Raw genomic sequence first — 27,090 nt, 5'->3', positions numbered from 1 at the left:
TTGAGCACTTGTGTGTGTTGACTCTATACGGTTATCCAGCTGGCCAGTATGTTTAACATTGGAAGTGATGCATGAAGGTGTGTGTGTGTGTGTGTGTGTGTGTGTGTGTGTGTGTGTACTGGACGTATGTATCCTGGTATGTCTGCGTGTTGAAATGTGTGTGACCCTTCCAGTCTCTCCACTCAGCAGCAGGGGTCTGAGCAGCAGCTGGAGACTTTCAGCCTAAGTTGATATTCCCAGCTGGAGAGAGCTCGGTGAAAAACAAAGAGACGATCACTTCTGCCCCTACGAGAAAGAGCTGCTGACTATGTATTTGTATATATGTATTTTTTACCTCTGTGCTTTCTGTGATTTTATTATTATTATTATTATAGTAGTAGTACTAGTAGTTTTTCCTTTGATTCAACTTAAACTACAATCAGATTTAAAAGTAAAGATAGATCTAAAGATACAGAACAGAGCTGAGTTTTCATCAGGCTGTAATGTGGTGAATAATAATCATAACAACAGGACAAAATAGATCTCAGCAAACTTAAAGTCATTAGGATTTCTAATTGTTTACTTTATCATACTTACATGGATCTTTGAGCCTGTTCAATCTAAATAATGACCAGAGGGGTGGAGCCTAATTAGCTCCACTTTTCATTAACAAGGTCAAAGAGAAATAAACTGAATTATTGTAATTGGCACAAAACTGTGTTGTTGTTATAATCGGACTGGGAAATAAACTGAAAACTGTGAGAGTTGATAAAGTTTGAACATCGATACAGGAGGTTTATGTTCAGGCAGAGAGAGAGAACAGGAAACTTTCTGTGTTTCACTGCAGATGTTTAACTTTTCATTTTCATGTTGTAATGGTTCATTCCGTCATATTAATATCCTGTCGCTCTTCTCTGCGTCTCTCTCTGACTCTCGCCTCCAGCTCCACGTGTGTCTCCTCAGTTACTCAGTTTCCTGTTGGCGAGGGTTCATCAGGAAACGAGTTCCATAGAAGAAGCTCCGACAAGGAGCTGAAACACCCTCAGCTGCACCAATCAGAGCCGTTTGTCACATGGAAATAATATTGTCCTTAACGAGATGCAGAGATATAATTAAACCGACTAATGTTCCATGTCAGAAGTTTCAATCGCTGAACTGATTCCATCGGAAAGAACAATTATCTTTTAATTGAAGTACAGAGTGTTTCAGTGTTTTTACTTCTGTTCTGTTTGTGTGTCTATGTTTGTGTGTGTCTAACCCTGTGTTTGTGTGTGTGTGTGGTTCAAAAACACCACAACAGTAATTTACAGTATTTAAAAAGGAGCAGGAGCAATACATTTACATAATGATGCACCATCATTCTGCATCAGTTGAAATCACATTCATTTATGATCATGTTCAATATTCACCCGATCACAGGAGACTCTGATTCAACATGGCAGCGTTCATATCGGGGATATCTCAGCTTGATTTCTGGATAGTTTGAGGAAGTTGAGACAAGTCGTCCATTTTAATTTAAAGTCTCTATAGACTATAACCCTTCAGCTAGTATAATAGAAATGTTCCATCATGTTGCATTGACCAGGACAAGCCACACGAGGCTCTGAAGAGCCCGAGAACGTTTTCCTGATGAAGTCGTCCACCACACGAGTCAACGGGTTGCCAGGCAACGCCGCCTCTCAGCTGTCACTCATCAGTTGCCATGGGAAACACCCACTGAGACAGCGTTTCCATAGAGATCGCCAAATAGCTGTTTCATGTCTTATTAAAAAATATGATTCATGGAATATTTCAGTTCATGTTGAAAGTGATGTTTTCAAGTGAACTTTAGATTTCATCACAGCTTCTGCTTCATTTCCTTTCTCCTCTTTCCTGGTTTCATTTCCTCCTCCTCTGTCTTCCCCTCGTCATCCTTCTTCACCTCCTTCCCTCTCACCTTTCTACCTTTACTCTCTCCTCTTCTTCTTCTCTTTGTCGGCTCAGATTTAATTTCCCTTGTTTCCAGGCCAGTAACTTGTTTCTTCTTCTTGTTCATCTTCCGTACACATTCCTTTCTTCATCTTATTTCCTTTGTCTTTCCCTCTGGTCTCTTCTTTCCTTCTCTATTTCCTCCAGTCATGATTTATTTGTATTACTTCTCCTCTTCTGACTTTTCTTTCCTCATCATCACCGCTCCAGCCCGGTCTCTCCTATTCCCATTTTCTTTCCTCTTCTTCCTTTACCCCCCTCTCCTCTCCTCTCATCTCCTTCTTCCTATCCTCTCCTTCTTACTCTCGTCATTCTTACTGTCTTCTCCTTTCCTCTCCTCTCCTCTCCTTCCCTTCTTCCTCACCTTCATCTCCGCTCCTCTTCTTCTTACTCTCTACTTCTTCTCCCTTCTCCCATCACTCCACTCGTCTCCTTCTTTCTCAACTTCATCCTCCTCTCCTCTCCTTCTTACTCTCGTCATTCTTACTGTCTTCTCCTTTCCTTTCCTCTCCTCTCCTTCCCTTCTTCCTCTCCTTCATCTCCACTCCTCTTCTTCTTACTCTCTACTTCTTGTTCCTTCTCCCATCACTCCACTCGTCTCCTTCTTTCTCTCCTTCATCCTCCTTTCCTTCTTTCATTCGTCTCCTCCTCTCTTGAATAGTCTGTTCTCTCAGCAGCGACAGGCCTCGGATATACGACAGTGATGAGACTATAGACAATCAGCAGAGTGTGTGTGTGTGTGTTACTGTAATAGTCTCTGGAGGATTGAAGTATTGTGTGTGTTACTGTAATAGTCTCTGGAGGATTGAAGTATGGTGTGTGTTACTCTAATAGTCTCTGGAGGAATGAAGTATTGTGTGTGTTACTGTAATAGTCTCTGGAGGATATTGTGTGTCATGCTGTGCTCGGCCTGATGCATCATATTTAAACTGTGTATGAACCAAACATCTGCTCTTCACACTCTCCTCTGATTTACAGCTGTTTTCCTGCTTCTCACTTCAGCCAAGATGAACATTAAATACCCATAATCCTTTGTCACTGTCTCCATCTTTGTTTCACATATGTTGTTGCACTGTTCTTTACACTATACATCCCAGAAATAACTTTTGTATCTTTCATAATATACTGCTTTTATTTTCAATAGAGCATATCTGTGCATATTTTCTTTGTGTGGGTCCATGAATGTCCATGTGTGTCCTCGGGTATGAATCAAATTTGTGGTTTCTATGCTCACATTTGTGTTTGTTTGCATCAGTGTATATCATGTACCCACTCATTTTAAAGGTCAGCTGTTTCTATTGAGATTTAAACCTTCTGACGTGCAGGTCAAGGTGTGTAGAGGTGTGTTGAATATGTAGCGATGGCGTGACTGTGTTTTTATTGCCGATCCATCCTTGACCTTCTCTTACATGAAACACTTGAGAGGGTCAATGACAACAAAAGGTCGGAAGAATAAAACACAAGTGGCAGAAAACGCTGTGGAGCTGAGAACGTGAGAGTCAAACCTGACATCAAGGTTTAGTGACGTCCAACTGAAAAGATAAAGTGATTTCCTCACTCAACCTTAAATCAGAACACAGAGAAGCGTATTGCAGATTATATTTCAAAACCTTACATGTGGTTTGTTCTTAAGTGGAGTTGACGGTCACTGCTTGAGCAAAGCAAGATGCTGAATCCTTCAAAAATCAAGAAATGGACTAATTTCATGTGCAAATGTACAGAAAAGTATTTAATTACATACAGACCCAATATATTACTTGTTATTGTATAAATCTCAGTATCTGTGTATCTCTATTTGGCAGGAATCTCAGTTAAGCCACATTTAACTAAACTGCTTTTCATGCTGCGATTGAAATTCAAAAGTCACGGATGGAAACCTACAGCGGTTTGTTTTTTTAAATGAGTTTATCTGTTATCTGAGCTCAGATTCAATCAGATCCATTCACTCGTCTGACACTTTTAAAAACTCAGTCAACAAACTGTGGAAGCCGTTCTCTCTCTGAGTCGATGATCCTATCTGCCGGTTTGACTGCGGCTCCGGTTTCAAACAGGAAGCTGAGGCTCATCGTGGTAACTGCTGATGTTCACTGATAACTGACTCTGAGCATGAGGCTGTTTGACAGTGTTGTTTATTCAGGGTTCTGTTATTGGATCACTTAATTGCTAACGTTTTATGAACTCAGTGATGGACTCAGCAGCGACAGATTAGATGTAAATTTGATTCACAGCACCCTGAGAGAGGCGGTGGTCTAGTGGCAGAAACTTGGACTATGGGCAGAGAAGGTCTCTGGTTCGACTCCACGGAGAGACAACAAAAGACGAACCTGGATTGATCTGTCCAAAAATCCAACAGTCTCCCTACCCTGTCTAGTGCCCCTGAGCAAGGCACCTTACTCAAAAGCAGAGGTTACATTTCCCTACCTGCATGAGTGTGCCTTTGCATGTCTGTGCATGGGTTTGGGACTAATAAATTAATCTTAATCTTCTGGATTATAAATCTGTTATTCAATCTTCCTGTGACATGAAGGGTGGCACATCTTGATTCTTGCTTTTTTTTTAGTTGCTGCACGTTCAGCGTCACCACATCGTCTTTTAGACAAAGAAACAAACAAATCATGTGCTTCCATCTGAACGGCTTCATATTTAATTTCATGTTCTTGTTTTTCAGATAGCAGGCATCTCATGTTGCCTCCAGCCACACAGTGTTAGACACAGTCACAGCTGAACAACAACGATAGGCCTCATCAGCATCTGTGTGTGAACGCGTGGCCGAGTCATGACCTTTACCCCAGAGGACGGACAAACCAACGCGTCCTCAGCCACCGAGGACAGTGCAGGTCAAACAGGACCGTGAACCTTGGTTCTGGATTTTCCTGCTCAGCCGTTGTGTTCGTTAAATTAAGAGACGTACATGTATCTATGTGCTTGTGTTTTGATCATGTTCCTGAGGACCCTGGAGGAACGAGCTTGTACCTGGAAGAAGTTCTTCTGTTCATCTCAGCGAGAAGCTGGATTCAACACGTGTGTGTGTTTGTGTGTGTGTGTGTGTGTGTGTGTGTGTCAGGCATGAACTAGTCCCACTTCAAATCTCCCTCCTGAGCGTCTCCTGCACGAAGCAGCCTCCTGACAAGCTGACATTTTAAAAGCCATTAGAGGAGCTGTGTGTTTTCCACCAGTGCTGAAACCTTCCACTCTCTCTGTCAGAACCTTGTAATGGAGGGTAAAACTCTCCAAAGGGACAAAGAGCTGTAAGAGGAGGTGGATGGAACAGAAACAGCCCCCGACCCAGGCAGCTCAGGCTCTTACAGCCCGTTTGAACGTCTCTTAGGTCGTTTTCAGAAATGAAAAGTCACACGTGTGCTCATCGTGACATTCTCCTGAAGTCTAACCAGGGGCCTGGGGGGAGAACCCCAGACGATAGAGGAGATACAGCCCCTCCGGAGAATATCATGAGATTATACAGAGTTCCTTCAATGTCTGAAAGCGAGGGATCTATCTTCAGGGTAAATTTAACGAAGGGTAAACCCAGCTTACCCTTCGTTAAGTCAGGGAGATGCTGTTTTGGCACCTTTCCTCATTCTTATACAGATAACACACAAGATGTCATTTTTTTAGGGGACAGAAAACACACCTTCTGTGCTATGACGGGTCAATTTAACAACTGTAGCACACACACCAGATGTGTCACATAAAAGTAAGTGTCGGTCACGGCACAGTAGACAGGATGTGCCGATCTGTAGAGCAAATATAATAAAGCTATAGAAGGTCAACACCTCCAAGGTGCTACTGCATCGGCTTCTCTCGACATAGGTGTTGATCACCCTGCTGTGCTTTTCACTTTCATACCTCCAGGTTTCCAATAAAGAAGAAACTGTTTGAGATCCTGTTCTATTGATTCTTCCCCAGGAGAAGAACATGTGGGTCGGCTGAAAGCTCTGCACTGGGAGATGTCCTGGACTTACACTACTCAAACAGATATACATCTGTACATCTATATATATATATACACTTCAAAGCAAAACTGTGAGTGAAGAAAGGTGTTTGTGCAGTCAACCTTTCTCCTGGCGCACACTGACATACGCGTCAGTGAATCTCAGAAATACAAATAAATGGTGATAAAGCAGACGATAGGTGGAGGCATCTTTCTTTGTGGACATGTGTGTGAATGCAGAGAACAAACACACATACAGGCTGAGCTGCACAATGCCTCAATGGAGCTGCACCACAGTGTCTAAGAGTTGTGGTCAGGTGAGAATGACTCTTGTCCCAAAAGAGACAATTTAAAGTGAAGTAGTTGGAAGAAATGATGATGGCAACACATTGACAACAGCAACACAATAAATATGACTGAAAGAAGTGTGTCTTAGTGCTATATGAGTTTTTATATAAAGTTAAAAAGCCTTAACTAGATAAAATAATTATCTACTGCTTTCGAGGGTCGAGAGCTGAACTGGAGACAAATCTCGAAGAGGTGAGGTTCACTCCGGACACCAGAGAATCACGAGGCCGACACACAGAGATAAACAACCATTCATTCCAACTGTCACCAGTCAACCCGCCAACCCAGTTTGGTATGTCTTTGGTCACTGGGAGAACACGCCAACAGAAAGACCCAGGAACCATCTGGCTTCGAGGAAACCCTACTGTCGACCAATCAAACTGAAAGACTGGAAAGCAGCGTCTGGGGTTGTCACATGGAACGACTCTCGCTGGACAAATAAGAGTCTGACGGGCTGGAGACTGATTAGGACCTCGGGGGGGAACGCCGGGGGCTTTGTACCTTACGTGGATCAATTCAGTCATCATCAATGTCAGGATCAATTTATCCTTCTGACACGCTAATCCAGGTGCTCCGTGTCGGCATCGACCGCCGCACTGTCTTAGTGTTAATCTGAGATCACAGACGTCTGTTGAGTTCAGTCCAGAATCCAGAATCCTGGTTTATTCGGCCACTTTTGTTATTTCTGGTGTTGTAACAAAAAATTCCATATTTTCTTAACAATCTCTGGACAACATCTTTAATAATCTCCTATCCAACAGGCCCATAACTCACCAGCTGACGCAGCTCCTTCTCTTTCCATCTGCTCCAAGTCCAGCAATGATAAAATCTTATCTTTTAATTCCTGGCTTTGTTCCTCTGACTTCTTGTTCTAACACTGGACATCAGTGGAAGCCAACATGTTGATAATGACTTTTTAATCCTGCTTAAATACAGTTTTATTTCTTATTTTTGTTTTTCTACTCATGTTATCGTTTATCAATCTGTAACCAACGGCAAAAACAAAAACATAACCCCCCCCCCCCCCCCCACCACACACACACGTGAGATTTGTTCGTCTTCACACACCAACAAGCGGCGATTCGCCCGAGTCCAGGCTGGAGATGGATAACCTGTCCAGCTGATCATTAGACCAACTGGTATCGATTAAAAATCCCATCAGCCTCCCGGTGATGATCCTTTCGTTCAGTGAGAAGCTTTTACTTTGAAACAGAAGAATGCTTTATGGTCACAGAGTCTCGGGGGGGGGGCGAAGGGAAACAGAGAAGAATCATAGATCACACGTGGACACAGTAATACATCAACTTCAGTGTTGGAGTGTCAGTGCGGCTGCTGTCACGTCCATGAAATTTCTAAATATTACTTGTAGTTGAATGTGGACATTTTGAACTGAGCCCTGAACCTGTAACCTCCGTGGTGTCGAACACTGTCCCTGTGTGAGTGTGAGTCCACGGCTCGACTCTAACAATCCACCTCTGAGACGCTTCTATCAATGAAACCACCAGGAGGTGTAACGAGAGGAGAGAGACGTGGTGTGTAGTAGTTTCAAATGTTTCAACTACGTATTTCACAAACATTAATAAAAGCCAGCACGTTCAAATAAACTCTTAACGGCTTCCATTATGCAAAGGATGGATTAGTGTTGTTGGAATGCACGATAGGCACTGAGGCTGAGGTTAAATCTGTCTACAGGGATATTGATCCTCGTTGGTTCCAGATATTTTCCTTCATTGACTCTGCAGCTCCTCAGGCTGAATTCTGATTCGCTCATTTTCATTTTATTGAGCTCAAAACGCCCACAAGTAATTTTATCTTTAAAAGCTCAACTCTTGCTTCACACTGATAGAAGAGAGTAAATAATAAGTCTGATACAAATATGACTATGAAGCTGCCACATCTGTTCCTGTGCTCCGCTTGTTTCTAGCAGTTATGATTTTATAAATATAAAAATGTGTATCGAATATAATATGTACATTTTTACACAACTTAAAATGTTCCTTCCCAACTGTTACCATGATATTGTTCATTCTGTCACTCAACTTTATGTTAATATACTTAACATCTGCACCGACCACCTCTGATAATCACTGGTTTCATTTTTCTTCTGCAAATAACCATAATTTAAATAATGAGAGTATTTGACTTCCATATGTGAAAGATCACATTTAAAGGATCACATTTATATCTCAGGCTCGATCCTCGGGTAAAGACTCTCCGCAGGTGGTCCAGCATTTTCAGAGAGGGGATTAAAGTTTAGTGACTTTAATTGATCAGGTTGTTGTAAACTCATTGATCGAATAATATATCCAGACCAGTGAAAATGGAATATGACATAACGACAGATATCGACCCATATGATTTTTCTGCACCGAGTCAAATCCCTCAATAGTTTCTGTAGCTCTGAGTGAAGGAGGGTAATGTTTCATGAGGGGCAAACTAATGTAAGTTAAACTGGGCACACTGACAAAGTCCCTTTTCAAGACGTATATATGTGTAATTATTTCAGATCATTTGTTTTCTAGCCTGAAGCAGAAATATAAATATGTGTTTCAAATCCCTGATGAACCCAAATAATCCTGCATGTTGATGAGGAGTGGAAATGTACGACTGGATTAGCCAACGCCAGATGCACCGATGATTTTCAACTCTTAACCAAATATAAAAAAGGTGAGACACCACAGATATGCTGACAGAGGTCACTGATTTGTAATATTATAATCATCAGAACGTCAGCGGAGATTCCAGTAACTTTCCCAGAATCTTCATTAGAAAAACAAACATGGAGGAGGATCTACGTCACCAGCGTGAAGGCAGAACAAGGTTTTCAGTGCGTTAAGAGATATCAGGGAAATCAGAGGCATCAGGATTATTTAGTGAACCCCTCACACTTCACACTTTGCCCCTGAGACAGTTGGAAGGGGAGCATGTGGAGAAATATGCAGATTAAATATGCAACAGGCCCCTGAGGAGAACATGTTAAACGTCACGCTCTTATCGCGGTGAAACATGCGTCCTATGTTTAGAAACGCTAATAGGCAGAGAGAGTAATGAGTCAAGTCCATGCTTTGGTAAGAGCGACGCCACTGGGAGGAGATAAAGTCGTCTCTGAAGCGCCTGGAAACAAATCATGTTTTTATCATCCTGGACGGTGTGGCCACTTGCCATCCGAGCCTGAAGAACAATATTCAGGCGCTAACACACGGAGGATGAATGTTTCCTGCTGTGCTCAGTGATGTTACTGCTGCAGAGGTGATAACAAAGTGAGGACACAAACACCAACAGCAGAGGTGACTGTGAAGACGCTAGTTAGGGCGGATCAGTGTTCTTCATCGTGTGATCTCTTCTGTGTTTTTGTGTGTGTTTCATGATGAACGACTTCACGTGGGACTCGGGGAACCTACTTGAGGACGTGTGTGGAGCCGTTGATCTGCGTCGCTGTGCAGGGAGCGGCCGAGCCCATGATGGACGGCCGGCGGTACCTCTTCCTCCCGCAGCACAGGATGATGAGGAAGGCACGGCGGAAGGACTTGTTGAGGAAGGCGTAAAGGATGGGGTTCAGCATGGAGTTGATGTAGCCCAGCCAGAGGCAGGCGGTCCACAGCTTGTCGGGCACCGTGTAGTCTATAAAGGGGTCCACCACGTTGGTGATGAAGAACGGCGCCCAGCACAGGCAGAAGCAGCCCATGATGATGCACAGGGTCTTTGCCGCCTTTGTTTCTACTCGCATGCGGTGGTTCCTCTGATGGTCGGCAGAGTCCGAAGCACCCGCCCCCCCCGCCCGCTGCAGCATGCTGATCTGCAGGGCGTGTGCACGGGCCGTGATGTAGATCCTCTGGTAGGCCAGCACCATGAGGACCAGGGGGATGTAGAAGGCCACCACCGAGCAGGTGAGGGCGTACGGCTTGTTGACCATGAAGACGCAGGACGTGGAGTTGCTGGCATCGCTGTGGCGCCGCTCCTCAATCTGGCAACAGAGAATAGTGAGGTGAGGTTTAATACACACATTTCAATTGTAGTGAAAGACTTTGAGGATTCTCAGAGAGTTAAAAAGTCCTTGTGTTGAACCGCTGAACACTCAGCTGCGCTCCGCCTTCAAAACGCCTCCAGACTCCACAACAACCCACTTAGAATCCCACACTCTCCTTATCTGGGTGTGTGTAGTAGAAGGGGAGCACATCCCCCGAGGGGGGGGGGGGGGAGGCTCCGCACGTCACCATTAATCACAGTCGAGTCCCGTCCACGACTTTCCTCCACTACCATCTCCTCTCAGTGGGAAACTACAGCTCAGGGCTGCAGCATGAATAACACAGAGATCAATTCAGATCTGTGCGAGGAGGCCGCGCTGCCCTTTTGTGAAAAGACAGAGTTGTTTTCATGAATGGGCCGAAAGAGCTGGAGAGGAAAACGTTCAGTATTTACATTTTCTATCTTCCACGCTGCACACGATGATAAGAAACCAGAGAAGATACACAAGAGAGACACATATTTACCACAAAACGACCACAAAAAAAGATCTGCACAGAAAGGACAGTGTCATCACCTTCAAATAGAATATATACATCTATATATATATATTATGTTGATTATTGACTGTGATATGAGCCAAGGACAAACCTATTGCATTTTGAGGCGGCTTCTAACAAGGGGCAGATCCAGGAGAGTTGTTCGACATTTTCGTGAATTCCTCAAGAAATAGTCTGATACTAAATAATAATTTGCATGAAGTTTCATATTGATGTCCGTTGTTTATTTTTAATGGCATCAGGCATATTGAGGGGGAACTGGTACCTGAACTGAACTGATCCCATGTTATAAGTCCTGACTGGGGTCTATGGACACATTGCATTCACTGGTCCTGGGATAAAAGTCCACAGTCTGAAGTCAGAACTCTAGAAAGTAAAGTTACGCTGAACACAAACACACTTCTACACATGATTCTGGTGTAAAGCTCCAGCCTGAGCTGCCTGACGGAGCAGAGCTGTGGTCAGGAACCAGTACAAACACAGATCTGTACGTGTGGCTCCTGAATTCCTCTTCTTCAGTTTTGAATCCTCAGTTTCGTGCCAGAGTCGAGTCGCTACTCAGAATATTCAACAGCTCTAATGAGACCCACAGAGAGACGCTGCCACCAGCGCTAACTTTAGACTGCTGGTCTGCTGTGTGTGTGTGTCTGTGTGTGTGTGTCTGTGTTAGACAGAGAGGGATGATGATGATGATGATGATGATGATAATGATGATGATGATGATTTAGGTGTTTCTGCCAAAAATGAGCCGGCCTGTCGCCCCACTGACAGTCGGCCCAAAATAAACTCTTTCTCTGGCCTTCAGATAAATGCAGACGGGGGCGAGCGAGGTCAGTATTGGCAGAGGAATCTCTCTCTCTCTCTCTCTCTCTCTCTCTCTCTCTCCATCTTTGTCCGAACACCTGTTTCTCTTTCTACTTGTTCGTCTCATTCAGGAAACATCGTCTTTCTTTAGCAACTGATGTCCACAAACTTATCACAGGCTTTATTTACGAGTTCAAACCATTATTTATATATTTATGATAATTTAATTTAGCTGAAGTTATAAGTTACAATAAGAAAAGGAAATCAACAAAAGATCAAAAACCCAACAGGTTAGAAAAGTTGAATTATTAGATTTCTGCAAGATCTTTAATCTCATGTTCAATAATAAGAGAAACCTCTGATAATCTAATATGAACTCAATGTGCCCAACTTGATCTGTCGGGTTTGTTTTCAGATTCAATGATTTCCTGACTTTCCTTCTGACAGATAATCGATATCTCTCGACCCGTCGGTCTGAGTTCTGTCTTCACTGTGGATACGAGTCTCAACCAAAGAGTCTGTGCTCCTCAGAGGATCAGAAGTGAAAACTGACTCGAGCTCAGACGACGACAGGAGGAGGAAACAGTTTTCATGTTGGCTCTGTTCGTGTTCTCTGTCTCTGAGGCCTTCTCTCTTTTCTCTCTGACACTAAACACAACTTGTTGCACAACAAAGCCTCTGACTCACCTACTTTACATTTTCAGAGTGAAGAGCCGAGACAGCTTGACCCCGTGTCTGTCTGACATGTTGATATAGTTTCCACAGAAACCCCATGAAGCATTTGTTCCTTCTTGTAAACGCTGCTCCTCGGCTCCACAGCTTGTTTGTCAGTCATGTGGACACTAATTGTTGAAGATGTTTACACACAACTCGTTCTGTTCGACTTCTGTGATCCGTCTCTTTTCTTCCCTGCAGGAAACTCTATTTTTTTAAAGTCCTGTGGAGACGCAGAAATGTTTTTGGCTTTGTCTCCATTTGACTTCCCCCCCCCGACTCACCAGGTGGTCGATGCCGATGCTGTTCCAGCCCTGCATGATGGGCAGGAAAGAGATGACGCCGGGAATCACCCAGCAGCCGCCGATCATCAGAGCCACTCGCATCGGGGTCATCTTGTTCCTGTAGACCAGCGGCTGGCAGCAGATAGCGTAGTACCTGAGGAAGGAGGAGGACACAGGGTGAACACAGCAAAGGGAATGACCGTGGACCTGCTGAGTCGAGAAGTTGAAAAACATGCTTGAAAATAAAGAGTCAAGTTGAGCGGCAAAATTATTTTGGATAATGAAGGTACACAAGTCGACAAAGTACGAAAGAATAACACATCGAACACTTTTTCGATGTGTTGAAAATATTCCCAAACATTGTGGATTCTTATTTTTTCTCCTTCCCTATAATCCTGTGTTGTTTTAAAACATTAGTTCCAGTCATACGATGACTAAATATTTTATTTAAATACTTAAATCACAGATTAAAGCAGCGAGGACAGAATGACAGCCTTCTGTCACTCTTCCCTCTTCCCTCTTCTCTCTTCCCCCTTCCCTCGTCCCTCTTCCCTCTTCCCTCTGCTTCTGATTTCCATCTTTAATCAGCTCAACAGGCAGTTTCCTGAAGGAGCGTCTGCACCAAACCACCAATAATTCAGCACAGGAATGTTTTCAGGAATGTGACGGCTTCACCTCTGCTTTCTTCTCTCTCATCGTTATTATCATTCCCCCATCTCTCCATCCTTTCAGATCTCTCTCTCTCATCTATCTCCCACAGTTTCCCATTTGACCTCAACCTTTCAAACCCCACATCTTTTCTTCCCAAAACCTCCTCTGGAGTCAGAGTGGAGGATCAATTTCATCAAGACTAAACAATCGGTCGGTTGTTAATCTAGCTTCTCACGGTCATAACTGTGTCTGCATTACATCTGCATGTGCAAACATACATATATTGTATAATAAACAATGCTGCACTTACATTGTTCAACAAGTTATTTTCCTGATTCAAATTCTCAATACTTTTTATTTTATTGTTTTATTTGTGTTTTATTGGTTAAACTGTAAAATATAAAACAAACAGATATGTTTGTGATATGGATATAACCCTAACCCTGCTCCTGTTGGGCCTGATTGCTGTTTACCTCCTTTAACAGTTTTATAAAGACCCTTCACTGTTTGGACAATCATTGTCCCTGCACCCGACGGGTCTGCACAGAGCGTCGACCTTTGGCATTAACTGAAATGTCAGATCCTGTCACCTGACGTCGCTGTCGACCTCATCGATGCTTGTCTGGTTAAATGGGAACAAATCTCTTCAGCCAGGGAACAGGAAACTGTTTTTGGGACGAGAACCATGTGTGAGTGTCCACATACTTGTGGCCATGTGTCTTCCTCTGGCCTGGAACCAGATCTGTCTACTTCATCCTATCTTTCCTTCACTTTACACTCCTCCATTATAGATTCTGATATTATATTATATTCCTCCCTTTTATACAGAAACAGTTTGTCTGCCTTCTCAATCAAGTGAGTTAAACTAATGTTTGCTTGTTATGATCCTGAACCAGAGAATTATCTGACAACCTTCATCTCTGTCTGTGAAACTACACACACACATACACACACAATCACACTCTGACTCTGCCACCAGTGTGTGTGTGTGTGTTTGTGTGTGTGCGTGCACAATATCAGCCACTACAGCAGGAATCCCCAGCATGCTGCCACACAGTGATATCGCTAAGACGGCGCTGGCACTAAACTGAATGAATGGAATTGCACGGATGACAGAGGAAAACTGTGAATGAGCAGGAAGAGAGGGAAGAGGTGAAAGAGGGGGAGAGAGAGAGAGAGAGAGAGAGAGAGCGAGAGAGCGAGAGAGAGAGAAGGGACAGATGGAGAGAATGGACTATTAAAAGGAAGCGATGAAAATAGAGGAAGGACAAAATGAGGAAACGCAGGAGGAGGATATAGAGAAGAGGGGGGAGAGGGGGGGGGGGTGAGGGGGGCAACTAATCCCTTTATGGAAAAATTCTAATAAATCACCTACTGCAGCAAATACTCTGCATGTGCAGTTTGTGCGGACTGGTCACTGACTGTGTGTGTGCTGTGTGTGTACTTGTACTGAACACACACTGGCGAGGACCATGCTGAGCATAGACCTGGTTTGAGGGTTGGAAATAGGTTAAGGTAAGGGAAAGGCATTAAGTTGTGTTGGTTGAGGTCGGTTTAAGGGGTTAGGGAATGCATTGGGTGAGTGTCCTCTCTCTAGCGGCTGTCAGACACACACTGGACTGTAGTTCCACCGGATGGTGCACGTGTGAACCCAAATGTCCAAGTGAGATGCTCTTTATCCGCCCGACCACCTCATGGTGATGTGGTGATGGAAACCCGATCATGTGACCTCTGCAGCGGAGTTGATATGTCACTTCCTGTCTCTGTCTGCTGCACCCGGCTGCTCCACCTCTCACCTGAACTATGTGGAGGATTTGATGCTCTATTGAAAGAGTCAGTGCAGAAACCTCCTGCTGTGTTTGGTTTGAATTAGTTCCTGATTGACAGCTGAGGCTGACTCTGGATTGGTCGAGCGTTGGTATCAGCAGGAAATGGACATTGTGGCTCCACCCCCTGATCACTACGCACAATCTGAACCCGTTAATGACGTCATCGCCACTAGAGGTCAGTGTTCGATCCTGGGATATTTGGGCTTAATTTCTGGAAGGTGGCAGGAGGTGGACACTTCTGAGCTACGTTTAGAGTCCCCCCCCCCCCCCCCCCCCCCCCTCCGACGTCTTCTACTCGATGAGTCCAGCACCCAAACTCCTCCTCTCCCCAGCAGCTGGATTTACACCCCCCCTCTCAGAGTTGACTGAACACTGCGCTCGGCCCCAGCAGCTCTAAACCTAATCCAGCTCAGCCACTGAGGGTGTTCTGCTGCCTCCTCTGCTATGATCCCAGCTCATTGCCTACATGTGCTGTGTGGCATTTCATCGCCATCAGTAATTTGGAGTGGGTGTGTGTACCGTGTGTGTGTACCATGTGTGTACTGTCTGTGTGTGTACCATGTGTGTACTGTGTGTGTACCGTGTGTGGCCTGCATGTGCCGTGGCATTAAAAAAAAAGGTCAAGAGACTCTTTCTCTATTTGAATTCCCGAAATAGATTGTGTTGAAAGGTTGCAGACGGATTCTTTAAGTGTGAGTATGCTCCTCACCCCCCCCCCCTTTGGATTCCTGCACCGTGTGAATAGAGACGGCCAGACACACACAAAGACACATGCGATACATGAAAGAACAAGCAGTGTACACAAACACGACACACACACACACTTGCACACACGTTAACCTGCGGCAGATTAGAAGCAGACGTGGCTCCGAGCACTTTAAATGGTCCCTGCTTCCTTTAGATCTACAGAAACCTCTGTCTCTGTTTATCTCTGACAGTTTCACTCGGACAGTATTCATACGGGAGCTGGTTTCTGAGAGCGGACGAAACCTCAAACATGCTGTCGCGTTCCTCGGGACGGAGAGCATGACGTCAGACCGAGAGGGGGGGTTTCTGAGTGAGCTTCCACTCGGCCGATCAATCGTCAAACCTAAAGGTTTCTGAACGTACACAGAACCATGGACTGTAGTTAAAGATGGACGACATGACAGGAAACCAAAGGGTCTGGATCGCCCCCTGGTGGTCGGCACATAACAGACACGATTAAAGACTGGTTCTCAAAGTCATTCTTCTTATCTCACTGATCCTCGTTGAAGTGTTAATTTCTCTGTGAAGTTTGGTTTTAATTCGCTTTCATATAATGATGTATAACGCACGTTGGTAGCCGTTATGTCCTGCATTATTTGGCTATTAGTGGATAGGAGGAGGAAACAGGGAATGTGTCGTGCACATCTGGAGATACGTTTCTTAAGTGTTTTTCTAATTTGCAGCCAATCGAAGGAGAATCTCTTATATTTTGGTCCTAACCTGAAATGGAAATGAAAATTCAAAATAGTACAATTTCACCACAACAACGACTGGCCCGGTGGGATCATCTAATTTTGACACACGACAGGGAAACAATATTATAACACAACACTTCCACATTAACTGATGTTGTTCGTCATTGGTGCAAATCCCTGAAGTCATTTCTAATTAAAATGAAATTTCCAAAAACCAATTGACATGTAATGAGCACGAGAGCTTTGAAGCCTTGATGCAGCTCCTCACTTTATGAAAACAGCAGATGATTCTCAATGAATATTTTTGTTTTTGTGTATTATTAATTATTTATTTAGATGGAATAAGTATACAGACATTGGTATCAACAGCTGTTGATCATTTGATGAGTTAAGACGAGTGTTTCTGAATCTAATATGTACGTTTAGTTTAAGTGTTTTGATACTTTAATAAGTTCTATGAATCTCAAAAAGTATCTGGTCTAAAACCCGTACTCACATTTTGGCGATTTACACTAACAGCTGTAATTATGTGGAATGATGCTAAAAACAAGACGATGCAATTATGGATATGTCCGTTCATATTCTCTTTATCTATTCAAGCTCATTTAAATGTCTCTGTAACTTCTGTTGTTCCGTCTCTGTGCACGTCTCTGTGCACGTCCTCTTTGTGTCGGAGCATCCTCCTTGTGGCAGTTCTGGTATTTTTAGTTTGAATTCATTTCCATTCAGCTCTTTTCAGCATCTTCCAGCTCAGGCTGGATGAATGAGGAGCTGCATCCCGCAGCTGTTCACTTACTTTCTATACGCTCTCTTTTCTCCCTGTCCTTCTTCACCATTTCCTCTTCTTTTCTCTCAGCATCCCTCGCTTGTATTCCTCTTTCTCTGTCACATACACAAGCTCTTCAGGCAGGAAAACATCAGAGGCAACAGATGTCTCTTTTTTCTGGTTTTTGTCCCTGAACTCAACACACAACATCGTTTTTTTCCCCAGTGTTTCAGGTTTGGTTCGTGACCTCTGACCTGCATCGAGCTGAAGAATCAGGATTTAAACAGAAAGCTGCGAGGAGCAAACGGTGACAGGTCTTTCTCACAGAAGTCGTTTTGTCTCCGTAGAAAAAGAACAGTTGTAAAAAATCAGATTAAAAACTTAGATTATTTTTTGTTTTACTTTTACTAATCCTCCATCTCTCTTTGTCCTCGTGTTTGTTTCTCTCTTCCTTCTTTTTCACACTTTCCTGATCCCTTCCTCTTTTCTGTTTCCTCCTCTCAGCCCTGTTGTTCTGATGCGTCTGGATGCTGCTGAGGAATGTTGTGACTTATCTGTAACTCGTGTTAATGGCATGCAACGCCAGTGAAGAAGAATGTCCTCTTGATTGAAATAAACTAGACGAGTATTGCTCTCTCTCCCCCCCTCTCTCTCTCTTATTTAAAGAGCACCTTCAAATGGAAGCTGTTGTCCTCTGTTTGCAAACTGGCCTGTTTCCCTCGATGCTGCAGAGGCACCTTCACTTAACCTGAGGTGTAACTGGAATCAGCGAGACTGAAACAAAAGTGTGGCTCAAACACACCAACTGAACAGAGGGAGGTTCTGCCGTCACATGCATATACCAACTAAAACCAATGATATATACAACTGGAGCTTTTTCCATTGAATAATTCATCAGTGTGATTATAAGCAATGATCAGTTAGAAGATACTGAAATGGACAACGGACAAAACCCCTAAGGAAACAGGTCGTTTAAGTAAGAGAGGAGGACGATGCTGTCTGATGAAGATATGGGAGTATCATGATTCACAGAGACAGCAGTGGCTTGTGGGTAATAAAGGGTGATTGTCTGAGTCTGAACTGGTAATGGAAGTTGTGTAGTTGCATTCGAACCCATTTCAAACTGTCAGGATGACGATTAATCCAGTCGTCTGCCTGATAAGATTTATAATGTCTGGTCTGATAAATCCACATCCCCCTCGACACACAGCAGATCATAACAGAGTGGAACAGAAATATGATCATAGAAGTGTCAGCCTGTTTGTTCACAGACGTCTTCACAACCACAACACCTCTGCTTTGAGCTCCGAGCTTCACAAACTCTGACACCTGACTCCGACATCTGATCCCGGCTGGAAACGGGCTTTTGATAATTTCAGGTCCTGGAACACCGAACATCACAGATCCACAGGAAACAGGATCTCCTTTCAAGTTCTCAACTTTCCACCATCGTTGTAAGATGAAAACCTGAGTGCTACGACCTCCAGGTTCTTCTCCTCTGCGTCAATCACTGAACCTAAAACTCTGACATCTTCTAACGTGAAGCACAGAACGCTGCTGCATCACTAATATGTTATAAATATATTCATATATATGGTTATGATCTATAATCCTGAGATGCTGATGCACACAGAGGCTCCGATTCTCTTCCTCATTCTCTTCCTACACCTCATCAAGTTTCACTGTTTTTATAAAACCAAATACTACTTGTTTTCATATAATTTCTATATTTGTGAGCTTTTATGTATGAACTTTTATATGATTTATAGACATATATAGTTTATATTCACCTATGAGAATATCTTTTATATATGCATTGTACCTTGATAATTCATTTCAACAGAAAATGTCTATTTATACAGTGTATAAACTCTGGTTTGTAATCTTTCCCTCTGAGTCGTCTGACATGTTAATGCCGTCGGGCTGAAACTTCTCAGCTTCTGTAAACGTCTTTCTTCTTCTCCTGCAGCTGCAGAAGCAATAAGAAGAACTCATCCCGTCTATATCCTCTCTCAATCCGCGCTTTCAGTCCGTAAATCCTCTCATGGGAGTTAATATCGAAGCTGTCGAGATGAAGACATATTAAATTCTCTCCACTCACCTCACAATAGACTCTCAGACTCATGTCTCTGCCCTCCACCAACTTTCTGTGACGAGGGAAAGTTGAGGAACTAATTTCGTCTTTTACAGGAGTGTGATAGCTAAATATTAAAAGTAAAATAGTTAGTTTTAACATAATAAAACAACTAAATACAAGATTTGAAAGTGGAAAAAGACACCCATGGTATGTCTTTATTTGATTTCTTGATAAATGGGCGAACTGACACTATGATCCTTGATCTTCTTTATGTTCTGACCTTAAACCTGAAATTACTCATCAACCAATCTGCCAAGTAGTTCTTATTAAATCCCCATTTCACATCCTACACCCATTAAAGGACTGACGTCTGTGTCACTTAGAGGATGAGGCTTGTCTCTGTGTCAACTCATATATTTAGATCAACTACATCAGCAGCAGAGGCAACCACGACACATCTGGAACACCACATCCAAACCTCGGACCTGTTCAGTGCAGTGAGAGACACCTGCAATAATCCATACCGGGTGTGAGTTTCCCCAAACAGGTGATTTCACACAATATCAGTCATTTTGCAGTCGAGACAAAATGTCACACTCACACAAACCAGCACACAAAAGCTGAGAGACGACAAAAACATCCCCTCATTAAAATAGTCTGAGGGATGAACGTATGAAACACCAGGGAGAAGGGCTCTACCTGTCCAGGGCGATGCAGCACAGGTGCAGGATGGACGCCGTGGTCAGCAGGACGTCCAGCGACGTCCTCACCAGACAGAACGTCTCTCCGTAGATCCAGTGCTGGTGGACGAGCTCGATGGCGCCGAACGGCATCACCAGCACCGACACCAGCAGGTCAGCGAACGCCAGAGACACGATGAAGTAATTGGTCTTGATTTTCCTGGAGAGGAGAAGATAAAAAACATTTAATTACAGAAATAACATTTGGACAAAAAGATTATTCCTTTAAAGGGCTTTTATATAATGCAGCTTTTCTCTATCGCAAACCATTTATTCAATTGATAAGTAAGAGGGCGAATTCTAAAGCAGTTAATTCCTTCATTATGGCCTCAAGCTTTGAGGATTTTAATCCAGTTTGGTGAAGAAGAACTTGAACGTCAAACACCTCCGGTTCTAACAGGGAAGAGAACTGCACCTCAGACCTGACCGCCCAACATCTGTTGTACCTCACGAGAACTGCTCTGACTGAATGAGAGTAAATCCTTGAAGTCGGGTTCATAGATCTTGTGAAAAGCTTTTCCAGGTCCCTACACTTCTGGAGGCATCTCTGCCAAACTGGCTAGGACTTAAAAAACAACCTAAAGGGGAAAGTCAGAGCGTTGAAGTTCAATCATCCCAGACAAACAGAGGCAGAGGGGGAAAAAGTTCAAGAAGGAAAATCCATTTGAAATCAAATAATGGTTCCATAATGCAGAGAACAATTGATTTGTCGAGAAGAGCAAAAACAAGGATGAAATGGAAAATGGAATAAAGAAGAAAAACCTCCGTCTTTCACTGGAGGCAAAAGACAGGGAGAAATTTAGAGAAGTGAATTAAAAGTCATCAAACGCTCGACTCCTCACGAACCTGAGCGGAGGTGAAAGCACAGAGAGAGAGAGAGATCAAGCTTTTCATTCTGCAAACAGGTAAAACATCAGAGTGTGAAAGAGACTCGAGTCCAGAGTCTCTGTGACAGAAGGTGATCGTCTTTATCTGGACGGAACAGACGAGGGTCACAATGGATTCAATTTGCTCTTTCATCTCCTGCACAGTTTCTTGCAGCAGGAAAGTTGCTCGGTCCATACGTCAAATAAAAAACCTGCAGTTATTACATTTCCTTTGTATTCTTTATGTGTTGCAGACTGTCTGAGGCTAATTGCATCACATTATTTATGTTATTTCACGAAGTCTCATCATTTATCACTCCAAAAAGGAGGTTATGTTTTCACCCCCGTCGCTCTGTTAGTTTGTTTCTTGGTTGGATTGAGTTAAAAGAAGTTTACACAAAAAAAGCTGGATGGATTTCACAGATTTCCCCGGGAATATTTCATGAATTCAGATGTTTTTCTTTAAATAAGGAACATTTAGGGAACTAAATTTATGAAGGTGTGTAATTTAAAGGTCTAGTGTGTAACATTTAGTTGAAAGGGAGAGATTGTGTAGTTGTGCTGTGGTATCGAAAGTCTTACCGATAAACACGTTTAACCAAATACATGCAAGTCAAATTCTTTTAAGTCTACTTTTACTTTTTCAAAGTTGATGAGCTACACTGCCGCCAGCCACAAGAGGGCGATCCAGATGTTTGGGCTTCACGTTCTGAAATCTGCAAATATACAATTTAAAGAAGCTGTTGTCTATAATTCAAATACATTTCATAGGATTTTTTGAGAAAACTTTACTGATAAGTTCATGAACAACAAATGTGCATCTTGATAAACACGTAAATAATAATCCTCATCAAGTTAACAGTGTTATTTATTATTGAAAATAATAATCCAGTTCTTAATTACATTTGTAAGAGAATTAAATCAGTTGTGTAGATGGATGTGATTTCTGGGAAGTGGTTTGTGTTAGTGAGAGTGAGTGAGTGTGATATTAGTGCAGTGAGTCAGCTGAGCAGTGACTTCATCAGTCAGGACGTCAAATTAAAAACGAAGCACTGACAGGTCAGTGCTGCATCAGGGAGAGAAGTGGTTTCACTCATTTGCGTTGACAGACGAAGAAGAACCCCCCCCCACACAAACACACCAGCCGACCTGGTCGCCGGTGAGCGAGCCGGGCGGTCAGCCGGACCGTTCTCCACGCTTGCAGCTATAAATAACCTCAGAGAGAGAGAGAGGGGGCGGCCAAGAGCGTTTTCCATCGGCCTGTCACTAACCCAAACAGCCCCTTCAAAACAGAATGGAACCACCAGCTGTCATGAGGGGCACACGAGAATCACACTGAACACACACACATAGGTATGTTCTCAACAAAACACATAGTTTACACATTATTCTACACACACACACAGAGAAAGTTGCCAGAAGCAACAGTGTCGTGTTAAGTTAGAATGACATAGTATGTTTGGCTTAAAGTGCTGTGAATACATTTGCTTTATTAAAAAGGATTTTGTTGCTGTGTGAGGTCGGTGAACAAACACAGACACACAGAGACACACACACATACACACACACACACACACACACGTTTCTATCGCATGAAGGAAAGTGTGTCTGTAGCTTCACCAGTTGCTGCCGTGGCACCATCGATTTATATCAGTGGTTCTGCTTATAGAGCTGCAGCGTCCAGTATAAACAGCACAGACTGTGTGGTAGCGTGTGTGTGTGTCTGTGTGTGTGCGTGTGTCTGTGTGTGTGAGTGTGTGTTCATGTTCACACAGCATGTCACATTGAGGGAAGCAAGGTTGGTATCAGTGGTGGTGTTTGTGTGGTGGTAGTCGATGAGTGGTTTAGCACCTTCTGAATCAGCTTCTGCTGTCGTCAACTCCCCAAGGACCACTTTGTGTGTGTGTGTGTGTGTGTGAGTGTGTGTGTGTGTGTGTGTGTGTAAAGTTTGAGTTCCACAGACCACAGCAAATCAATAACATTAACAGGTACACAGCTGCAGTTAACGAGCAACACACACACTAATCCAACTCAATGTGTGTCTGAGTCTTTTCTGCTCAACGTTCGATACGGAAACAGACAAAGCTTCTCTCTGTACTCTACTTTCATTTTGTGAACATCTTCAGAAGTATTACTCTCCTTACTTATCGTTTAGCTTTACGATAAAGTTTTGACTCCTGTCAAACGTTTTCAGCTCGTGCAGCTTCCCTCTTGAATGAAAACATCCTTCTCAACAGGGGTTCCCCAAGGTCTGGTACTCGGTCCACTTCTTTTGCAATTAACTATAAACGTCTTTCCCAGCAGATGACCCCATGGTCTCAGCTTGTCACTCAGACGTATAATCATGCATGAAGAAACATCACCTTCATATGAACCTCTGCCAATCAATCACTAATACTTCAATATCAGCCTCCACATCCCCTCGAGTCGGTGTTGAAGTAAACAGTTTGTCTCCACTGGATGGTTTCAGTGGTTGATGATGACGTGCTCAGTGTTCCACATTATCACCCTGAGGGACACGGCCACTGAGCAGGTGAGTGTCTGTCTCACTTTCTGGATGACAGTTTGTGTGTCTTTGGCATTTGAATTGTGGATTTATGCATCCGGAAAATAAAGACAATGGACATCCATGTGTGTGTGTTTGTGTGCGTGTGTGTGTGTGTGTGTGTTTTCCCAGCGGACATTCAGACAATGATGAAGGGAGGAACAAAGATGGCGTGTCATTGTTTTCTCCTGAGGGAGGTGAGATTTCACAGCCTTGACTTTGTCACTCATCAGTCTCTTTAAACACACACATGCATGCACACACACTCTGCTCGCACAAAAATAGACACAATGAAGTCTCACTTCCGTAACTGTAATTCTCACGTAAACACACACCTTCCTACCTAACTTTCTCTCAGGTGTCAAGAGACAGAAAAGACACAAAGACAGAGAGAGAGAGGAAGAAGAGAAGGAAAAGGGCAGGAGGTGGAGGAGGAGAAGAATGAATCATTGCTGTCACAGTGACTCCCACATGAGCAGCCGTCCTCAGGATGACCCACGGGCTCTGCGTTGCTCATGAATCTCTCAGATCAAGGATAATGGACCTTTCCTTTCTTAAGATGATATAAGTTTTATGAGATTTTTTCCTTTTCAGCATCATTCTCAAATGTGGTTGTGTGTTCGGTGACGTGAGAATCTACGTTTAGAAGAAGTTTGTGTGTTTCTTAACTCCGACTCTCTCGCTCTTCTTCTCTGACACTTTAAGTCGGACCAGAAGAGGAGTTCTGGATCTGGATCAATATGAACCATGGTTCTGTTGGTTTGCAGAGTGAAAACACTTAGTTGGATAGTTTGGACCAATCACAGGAAGTAGAGACAGCCTTTTACAGAAGAAGAAGAAGAAGAATAAGAATAAGAATAAGAATAAGAATAAGAAGAAGAAGAAGAAGAAGAACAACAAGAACAAGAAGAAGAAGAAGTCTTCACCTTCGACAATATAATGTTTGAGGGACAATTTGCTGCATTTGAGTCCACTTGGGTCATGAGGACAGGATGTTTGTATGTCAGACAAAATTCCTTGTCTTGCTTCAGACTCTGAGGTTTGAAAAAACTTAATATCAGTTTTTATCAGTCTTATTATCCAACAATGAATAAAGTCAGGTAACCTTCAGGGACATTTGAAGTGAACGAGACAGAGGGAAACATTCAAAGCTGAAAGGAAAGACGGCTCGGTCTCACCTGAGTTGTCTGTCCTTGCAGACGGCCACCATGACCAGCAGGTTTCCCAGGATGCTCATCACCATGACCAGAGACAGGAAGCAGATCAGAGCCAGCTGCTTCAGCATGCTGTCGCTGTGGAGAAGAGCCACATGAGCACATCAGATCAGATCAGAGTTCAGTTACAGAGTTTTACGAGCGGTTAAGAAAGAGAAGAGGTAGATCTGCTGCACTGAGACGAGTTTATCACATTAAATTATAATCTCTCTTTCTCACTTTGTCAGCGAAAATTAATCCATTCCCTGCTGATTGCTTGAACACACTTTTCCACATTAAGGGATCGGTGGAGTCATTGGCAGTAAAACTTTTAACGAGGGAGAACTCCGCCCGAGGAAAAGTGAGTTTGAACACGTGAGCTTCTGTTGATCCTCAAAGTGTCACGTCTGAAATCTGATATTTCATCTCATTATCAAACCACAGATCTGCTATAAATTACATGTCAGACAGTTTTCTGAACATTTGCAAACCTTCAGGTGCCAGTGGAATATTATTTATCACCTTCATATCCAAGGAAAGCGCTGCTTCATCAGAGAACTCAGCCAAGCAGGAAAAACTCAATTTAAAATCAGCAAGATGAACCCGATAGAGGCTGAAGAGAGAGGAAGACGCAGAAGCTGCGACATAAGACTTTGCGTAGGAAGATGTTTATCTAAGTAAGAACGATATTCCACTGACTTCTCAAAGACAAAAGTTTTCAGTCTAACTACAGCAATTTAAAATGTCAAATCTGAATATATTAATATAAATGTTTCTCTTCTGAAGTTCTGAAAACAAAAGGTTTTAAAACATTTGAGATTCTTTCTGAAATCCAGGTTTAGTGTGGACTAATGTCGGGAGAGCTTTTGTTTCTTGCCAACTGCCATCACGCCGGAAATAAGAAGATGATTGTCTGTAAAGGAATCTGGAATAATTTCCATCAGGAGGTTTTTACAGAACCTTCTGCAGTGGTCTGTGAAGTCTGAAAATGTAAATGAATAAATCTTAACGTTACTAATCCTCAACCTCCTTATTATTCAGCATCACATTTCACGTTTCCACAGAGCAGATTATTTTCCGAGGACTCTTTGTCCGATGTGAAGAAAAGAGCAGAAAGAAGAAAGTCTCCTCTCTCGTGCTGCTGTGATTTAAAAGGGCTGAATGTAAGGTGCCTACTCAGGATCCTAATGCGCTGGGAAGGAAGGATAATATATTTCATGGTAGTAAACTGCAAACTTGCATTTTCAACCCCCCTGATACATTTAACCTTGGCGTGAGTTCAGCGTCTCGAAGCTGGAGGAACGTGAATCAAAGTCCCGGGAGTGAACCCTGTGAAAAAGACTTGTTTAATCTCAGACTTGTTTGACATTGGCAGAGCAGCTCAGTCCTTCTCCTGAGGTTCAAGGTCACTCACACTCGAAGGCTTCACAGGGAGGAAGGAGACGCGAGAGAGAGACGCACCATCACCTCCTCCTTCTTAAAACAAGCAATTTATTCCAGTTTCCTTGTGTTCAGTCCACATGATCAGAGCTGTGCTAATCCCGGCTCCTGCAGGAGTCAGGAGTCACGTCTCGTCCCTCGTCTGCCAAATGATTCTCCTCTCACCATCCCCAGGTTCAAAGGAGGAGTGATAGTGTGCAAATGAGGCTTGTTCTTTGATCATCTGTGCCAACACCCTAATCAGATCAAATGGGAACGCTGACAGCTTCTCGACAGAAACATAATTTCAAAAACACAAGATGGAGGGGAGCCTCTTTCATCTGGAATTTGTCGACTGCGCAGTCTGACCTTTCCCCTGAATGAGGCATTAATATGCATGTTTCAGTTATTTAACACAGCTGCAGCGAACAACGAGAGCCAGAGCCTCATTCTGGATTCGACAATGAATCAGCCCCTGGAGACTTTCTCTCTCTAAGCTTTCAAAACGCACAATTACCGATCATTACTCGCCCGTCAACCTCGGATTCTCAAGCTGCCGCCATCTGCCTCCTAATTCCTGAGGAACAGTCGACTTTGTTCATGTAAGATTCACGAGGCTCCGAGCTCTTGTTCCACAGCTGAATTGTTACCTGAGAGTCTCAGAGAAGAATCTTCTGATGCTCACCTGCATTATTGAGTTCTCTCACTTGACCCTGAGATCCCACAGCCACACATCTTCCTTTTCTTTGAACGTATTTATTACCTACATTTTGAAATGGTGTCATTGAAATGCTGTTGAAATGGTTAAATATGAAGGTATGAGTGTGAAAATGATAAATGTGTTAACTTTGACTTTAATTTCCTCGGATATTCTGCAGTAAAATCTCCTGAAACTTGACATCAGCAGGTTAAATCTGCAGAGACGAGGCACTTTATTTTAACATGGATGTCTACAGACATGTCTGTACTGCGACACATCACTGGGCTTCCATGATTTATATTCAAAGGTAA

The 27,090-nt window shown here is 43.2% G+C and overlaps 1 protein-coding gene across 1 annotated transcript in view; it reads right to left on the bottom strand.

Moving 5' to 3' along the window:
- Positions 1-9,623: 9,623 nt before the first annotated feature.
- Positions 9,624-27,090, bottom strand: part of htr4 (5-hydroxytryptamine receptor 4) — a 34,824-nt gene continuing 17,357 nt past the window's right edge. Inside the window, exons 2-5 of the mRNA XM_062394543.1 lie at positions 24,646-24,759; positions 20,016-20,216; positions 12,552-12,705; positions 9,624-10,190 (exon numbers count right to left, since the gene is read on the bottom strand). Of these exons, the coding sequence (XP_062250527.1) occupies positions 9,624-10,190; positions 12,552-12,705; positions 20,016-20,216; positions 24,646-24,759 (1,036 nt within the window). The remainder of the gene's footprint in view (positions 10,191-12,551; positions 12,706-20,015; positions 20,217-24,645; positions 24,760-27,090) is intronic.

Source organism: Platichthys flesus, chromosome 8 (genome assembly GCF_949316205.1).
Source record: "Platichthys flesus chromosome 8, fPlaFle2.1, whole genome shotgun sequence".
In the NCBI taxonomy this organism is placed as follows: Eukaryota; Metazoa; Chordata; class Actinopteri; order Pleuronectiformes; family Pleuronectidae; genus Platichthys; species Platichthys flesus.
This window is presented reverse-complemented; position numbering and strand designations above follow the sequence as displayed.